The sequence below is a fragment of the Plecotus auritus genome (genome assembly GCF_963455305.1).
Source record: "Plecotus auritus genome assembly, chromosome: X".
In the NCBI taxonomy this organism is placed as follows: Eukaryota; Metazoa; Chordata; class Mammalia; order Chiroptera; family Vespertilionidae; genus Plecotus; species Plecotus auritus.
In genome coordinates, this window is record NC_137784.1 from 132,073,839 (window position 1) to 132,080,425 (window position 6,587).

Genomic DNA, 6,587 nt, shown 5'->3' on the forward strand with positions numbered 1-6,587 from the left:
GGTGCCGAGAGCGCAGCCGCCGCCGCCGCCATCTTTGGGGGGCACCCAGCTGGGCCACAGGTCCAGTGAGGGGACACGTCAGTGCCGCCAGCAACGTCACAGGCCCGCCCGGCCTGCCGGCGTCTGATTGGCTGCCGCGTCCTCTTACGTGTCGCGCTTCCTTGTCTGCCCCTCGTGCTCAGTGGAGTCGCTCTCTTTTTACCTCGGCATAGAAGAGGCGATGGTGGCGCTGGCATCTCTCGGCGCCCTGGCGCTCCTCCTGCTGTCGGGCCTCTCCTGCTGCTCAGGTAGCGGCATGGCAGAAGCTCGTTTCTGGCGAGCTTCTCTTCCACTACTGGTGGTGCGTGGCTGGGAGGAGGGGTGCGGGGGAAGCGGGGTACTGGGCCTTCTTCCTCTGAGAGGCAGGTCGCCTCGGGGTGCGACGACCAAGGCCACCAAGCGCTCCTGCACCACACATGTTTACCCAGCAGCCAGGCTGCCGGAAGAAACAAACAAATCTTTCTCCTTTCTGCTTCTGCGAGGAAGAGTTTCAGAGGCTCTCCCGTGCACCCGGCCCCATCTCCAGCAGGGAAAGTGACACACGTCTCTGCTCCCTCTCCCAGAGTTCCTGGTCTCAGAGGAGGGTCGTACAGGAGCAAAGCTCTACAGCGCAGGGTGATCAGGGGGAGAAAATGGGCTGGAGAAGAGGAGCCACCTGACTGGGCGCGGTGGGGCCAGGCCTCCCCAGGAAGGGAGCTCTTAAGTGAAGAGGGAGAAGGGACCGACCAGGCAGAGTGGCCATGAGCATGGGCGAGTTAGATCTGAGCTGAAGAGGTTAAGGTAAGCGGGAGGTTGGGTGTCAGGCCAGACTGTTGACTTGAGTTTTTACCCTGAGGCCCTGATGTAACTTTTAAAGTAAAGGGCTTTTCAGCAGAGCAGAACCACAGTCAGATCAATTGGCGTTCTTGAGAGATTACACCTAGTGGCAGGGTTGAGCTCAGTCTGGAGTCCGGAAGTGTGCTGAGGAGGATGTCCTTGCAGGAGCCAGAGCCTCCTGGGGGCTGGACTGGGGAGGGGTCGCTTTCTGTGCATTCACTTTACCTGCCCTACTTCAGACCAGCGCCCATGGTGTCTGCACCAGCCTAACTGGCCTCCTGCCTGCACCCTTCTCACTTATCTCTCAGGAATTCCCCATGTTGTAGAGACAGAGAGGTCTGGAAAGGACATACCTGGTTGTAAAACGTTTTGGTGCCAAACTTAGCAGGGCACAGAAGGATCTTCGGGATGTGGCTCCTAAGAACTGCCCCACCAGTGTTCCCAGGCATCTTCCCGATGTCCAGACCCAAAATCTTCCCTGATTGCCTCAACCTAAGGCAGGGACACCACATTCAGAGAGCAGTTGGCTGAGAACTTTACCACTGGTAGCATTTACTTGGCGCCCTTTGACTTCGGTGGCACCCTTCTCTAGCTTCTAGCAGTGCGGAGATGGCTAAGGCAGCATTCTTCTCAGGGCAGCCCTGTTCAAGGGGACCAGTTGTACATCTGGATCCAGAACCTCTCCCATTTCCTTCCCTCGGGAAACATTGGGGCTACTGTTGGTCTTCTGTCAACAGTAGCTGGAGGCAGAGACCCCTCCGTCTCGAAAGCCCACGTGCTTTGCCAGCAGCACCACATTTGGTGTCCGTGGAGGACACTTTGAATAAACTGCCCAGGGTTCTTCATGGCTCTGAACTGAGGTCAGCTTAGCCCCCTGGGCTTCTAGAGTGCTACAGGCCAAAGGCAGGCTATAGCCCCAAACCTTTGCATGGCTTCCCTATCCGTAGGTCTACGGACAGATACGAGTTGTGCAGTGAATCCATCCAGCCCCCTCCCCCCACTCACCTGCTCTTTTGCCCTTCCATTGAGGTTCCACCTGTACAAAGCCTTCCCATTCCCCACCCCCCTTGCCATTGCACTTCTAACTTATTTATATCTGTTTCCCATATCCTACCTGGCAGGGTCCAAAGGGTTCCATGTGTCCTTAGCTGATGAGGTGTGATACTTGGGGTCAGGGTGGTCCCTCTGTCCTCCAGCCCAGCATGCACAAGCTAGGCCTTACCCAGGCATTCTCTGCCTTCTCCCCACAGCAGAGGCCTGCATGGAGCCCCAAATCACCCCTTCCTACTACACAACTTCTGATGCCGTCATTTCCACTGAGACTGTCTTCATTGTGGAGATTTCCTTGACATGCAAGAACAGGGTCCAGGTAAGGGAGGGGGGTTCAGCCAGGAGGGTACTGGGGTGAGTAACGGGTAGTGAGCCTGGGACCTTGGGCATTAGCTACTCAACTAGCAGACCCAGGGACCCATGTGGATTTCAATTCACTAAGATCAAATTCTAGCAGGTGTTCAAAGAACATTCTCCTAAGCTGCCTCGTTTTGCCTAGGTGCAGTAATGTAGGTAGACACTTCGTTGTGTCTTAAGAGAATGTACATGGCCCAGCCAGTGTGCCTCAGTGGTTGAGCATCAACCCATGAACCAGGAGTTCACGGTCAGGGCACATGCCCGATTTTCGGGCTCAATCCCCAGTCTGGGGCGTGCAGGAGGCAGCTGATCAATAATTCTCTCTCATCACTGATGTTTCTCTCTCTCTCCCTCTCCCTTCCTCTCTCTGAAACCAATAAAAACATTAAAAACAAAGAATGTATGTGGAAGTGAGAAACAGCCAGGGGTCAGTCCCCAGGCTCCTGCATCCCTTTTCTGGTTGCTCTTTGCCAAGGTATATGTCCATGTGGGTATTACATAATTTTAAGACTGAACAGACCTGGCTTCGGCCCCTGACCTTAACCAGCATCCCAAAGGCCCGAAGAAGGAAGTTGGGCCTTTTTGGGTACAACATTTCTTGGACAGCTCATTGGATACCCCTTGGCCCCAGCATCCCCTTACAGGCTCAGAAATAATAAGGACATGTCAATCATCCCATGCTGATCACAGTTAACAGGCTTGCTGTGGGTTAGGGGGGCCAGGCCAAAAAAGGAATGTACCCTCCCCCCAGAATTGAGGAACCAGAGAAGTAGTGACAGTATCTGTGGGTGTTGGCTTCCTGGCAAGGCTCTGGGTTGTGCCAGGGCTACCTCCATGTTTCTCACATGGTATCCCCTGCCACAGGTGGGCAGCACAGTGGGGCCTCTGCCCTGCCAACAGCCATTTAGGGGAGAAAATGACTCGCCCCTTTGTCTTCTCCCCAGAACATGGCTCTTTATGCTGACGTCAGTGGAAAACAATTTCCTGTCACCCGGGGCCAGGACGTGGGACGTTATCAGGTAAGGGATACTTTGGTTGTCATCTTGGGGGGAGGCCACCCGCTCTCGGGTGTGACTGGAAGCCCTAGAGGTGGCCTGGTCAAGCAGGGTCAGAGTTCTTTGTCTTGGGCCGCTGGCAGTGGTGCTGTGTTAGCACTGGCAGCGGGACCCTGATGTGTTCATTGTGCCTACCCTGTGCCAAACACCCAACCCAGGTGTCCTGGAGCCTAGATCACAAAAATGCCCACGCAGGTACCTATGAGGTCAGATTCTTCGATGAGGAGTCCTACAGCCTGCTGAGGAAGGTGAGTGCCACCTGTGGCTCCTCCCCGGCCTGCAGGAGGGAGGGCACACCCTGTCTCCACAGCCCCTCCACCCTCCAGCCCCTCTTCCAGGAGCTCTGGGCCACTAGGGGCCTTGCTTACAGGGAGCAGGATGGCTGGGTGGGTGCCTTCCCATACACCTGTCCCGCCTGTGCTTGGACCCTGTGTTTTTCTCTTACCCATCTCTCTCCTCCCCTCTTCCCTGACTCAAGCCAGTGCTCTCTTCTCTCATATCCCACCCCATCCCACCCGGCAGCACCCCTAACCCCAGCACCTCCCTTGCAGGCTCAGAGAAACAACGAAGACATTTCTATCATTGCACCCCTGTTCACAGTCAGCGTAGACCATCGGGTGAGTGGGCTGAAGAGGCTGGCCTGGGCTTGGGAAACAGCAAGCACACAGCAAGCCTCATACTTTCGGGGGGAGGGGGGGCAGGGGTTGGGCCACTCGCCCATCCCTCTCCTGAGCTTGCTTTGCTCTCCTTTCTTGCAGGGCACTTGGAACGGGCCCTGGGTTTCCACCGAGGTATTGGCCGCAGTCATCGGAATAGTGATCTACTACCTGGCCTTCAATGCCAAGAGCCACATCCAGGCCTGAGGGCAGTGCCCCCAGCCCCCCTTGCTTCTTTCAATAAACAGTTAGAGGCCCCTCACTTGCGTCGCTGCACCTTGCCTTCCACACAGGTCAGGGCTGGGCAGCCAGCATCCCCTGGTCCACACGACAATGCAGCGCTGAGCGGGGACTGGGCTGAAACTCCCGTCTCGTGGGTTTGCTTTGCTCTTTGGTATTGCAGGCTTGCCTTCCCCAGCCCCCAGCTACGCCTTCCCTGCCTGGTGCCCCAGTGACTAGCATCTAGCTGCTGTCTCCTGGTTGCCTGCATGGGTTTGCCCCTCCTCCCAGCACATGTGTTCTGGCAGAGGACTGCCTTGTTCTCTCCTGCCCCTCAGTCCCTCCGGCCTGCCCAGGGTAGGGCCTCTGACCTCCTACCATTGGGACAGCAACTGCCTGGCTTCCCCCAAACCCAGCAGTGAGCAACACATGTAGACAGCCCTACACGGCCTGCAATGGTTCCTGTGTTTGCAGCCCTGGGCATGAGCCACACACTGAAGTACGCTCCGTGCTTACATTGTGAGTGGCCATTGCACTGATACACTTGAAGCCAATCAACCTGGCAGCAGTCTGGAGTGTAATCATTCTAAGTGCTACACCCCACCTTCTCCATGTTGCCTCTCAATGTGCTCCCACTTCATGGTGTCGGGTGGGACACACAGAAGGCACAGAAAGAACCAATGGCCTGGACCCCTACTTCTGAGGAGCCATTGCCAGCTCTTCCAGTTTGGCCTTGCACTTACTGCTCCCCTGAACACCCAGTGCCACTGGACACCAGGCACACATGCCTGTGCCTACATCATGCTCCAGGTCAACCTTCAGCCCTCCTGCCCAGCCAGGGAGTTTCACTGGTGTCACCCATGGCTGCAGAAGTGCCCAGAGCCCTGGGGTCCAAAAGGGCTAGATGGCAAGTCCTAGGGTATCCTTCCCACCGTACATGTCCCAAGTCAGTTTGCTCAGCTCTGATGTGACTGCCTCCTATGGGGTCTTGGTGAGGGGTCATTGAGCCCATCTGGCAAACCCTTGGCACCCTGGTGCTTGATCACCATTGCCTGTTCCAGGAAAGAAATTGCAACAGTACCAGCCTCCAGAGAGGCTGCACTCGCAAAGGAAGGTAGGCCCCAAACCTCCCTGCGGCGGGGGGCAGGGGCTCAGTGCCTGGGCTCTGTCCTCCATAGCAGTAGGAAGGGCTGGGAGCATGGAGAGCAAATGGCTTGTGACCTGGAACTGCCTGGGGACCTCCAGACTACAGGACACCAGCCTCTCCCTACTCGGGATGGGAGTGACTGGAAGGAATGGGGAGGCTCTCAAGAAGAGCTGGGTCCTCCCAAAAGCAGTACAGCTGAGTCCCTTGAGGGCCAAGCCAGGCTAGGGTTGCTGGCTGCTAGGGTTTCTGGATTCCATAGAAAGACCAGCAGAGGGAGCTTAAGGGGCACCTACTGGAGGTGGTGGGTGCTGGCAAGGCAGGCAAGGTAGACAGTGGCAGCTGTGTGCCACCCAGGGGCACTTTTTGATCCTGGCTCCACTACCCTGCCTGATGGCAATAGGACCCAGATGTGAAGTCGCTGTTCCAAGGTGTCAGAAGCCAAGGGCTGCCAACCCTCCTGGCACCACCTCCAAGAATCAGTGAGAGCTGAGCCACAGCGCTGGCTTTCAGGGACTCCAGGTGCCAGGCCTGTCTTGGCCCACATCCCCTGAGTACTAGGCCTCCACGCAAATCCTGGCTGAAACAAGAATGGGGAACCTCTGGAGCCATTAAAGTTGCCTCCCAACAGTAGGAGAACTGTGCCCAAGGAATGGTTGGCTTCTGTCTCCCACTCCCCTGCCCCACCCTGTTTTCTGTGGCAGGAGAGCCCCATCCTCCTCTATGGGGTCATGTTCCCTCCAGAGAAACGGGAGGGGGGGCGGTCACAAGAATCTACGTACCTAGTCTTCAGCAATAGGTCTTGGAGGGCTGAGCTGTGAAGGGGGCATCTCATGCCCCAACCCTTCTGCTCACTTCACCCTTTTTCACCAAAAAGCCCTGTACTCCCTCCCCCTTGATGGCGTTCCAGTCTGCAGTGTGACGTTGGGCCTCCCCTCCCAGCTGCTCAACACAGTAGCTGGACAGATGTGGCCCACTTGGGAACCTGCCTTCCCAGCAGGGGAATGGGCTTCTGGGAACGTGGACTCAGATTCCTCTCATGCCCATCTCAGCCAATTGGCAGAGTTAATGAGAGGTCTACGTCATTTTTTAAGAGAATTTAAGTGTGTCCTTGCCCACTTCAGCTGCTGGCAGCATCCAGTTTGTTCAGAAGCTGCCTTCATGGCCACACTGCCCATTCCAAGGAGCGTCAGGCACAGAGCAGGCCACACCTGGAGATGGCCTTCAGGGCCCTGGCTCCCACCCAGCATG

The 6,587-nt window shown here is 56.6% G+C and overlaps 1 protein-coding gene across 2 annotated transcripts; it reads left to right on the plus strand.

Annotated features, from left to right (window-relative positions):
* Positions 1 to 21: 21 nt before the first annotated feature.
* Positions 22 to 4,333, plus strand: SSR4 (signal sequence receptor subunit 4). 2 transcript variants are annotated; one of them, XM_080653289.1, is made up of 6 exons: positions 22 to 287; positions 2,106 to 2,224; positions 3,207 to 3,281; positions 3,476 to 3,565; positions 3,869 to 3,934; positions 4,076 to 4,333. In XM_080653289.1, the coding sequence occupies exons 1-6, from the start codon at positions 221 to 223 to the stop codon at positions 4,178 to 4,180; spliced, it is 522 nt and encodes a 173-aa protein (XP_080509415.1). In that variant the 5' UTR covers positions 22 to 220; the 3' UTR covers positions 4,181 to 4,333. The 2 variants fall into 2 exon arrangements, with proteins under 2 accessions (XP_080509415.1, XP_080509416.1); XM_080653290.1 differs by having other exon boundaries at positions 159 to 287; positions 2,109 to 2,224; positions 4,076 to 4,234.
* The last annotated feature ends 2,254 nt before the right edge of the window (positions 4,334 to 6,587 follow it).

Coding starts and splice junctions, on each gene's coding strand:
- SSR4 (XM_080653289.1), top strand. CDS start 221: ATGGTGGCGCTGGCATCTCTCGGCGCCCTGGCGCTCCTCCTGCTGTCG. Junction 288..2,105: donor GGGCCTCTCCTGCTGCTCAG/GTAGCGGCATGG, acceptor TTCTCCCCACAG/CAGAGGCCTGCATGGAGCCC. Junction 3,566..3,868: donor CCTACAGCCTGCTGAGGAAG/GTGAGTGCCACC, acceptor CCTCCCTTGCAG/GCTCAGAGAAACAACGAAGA.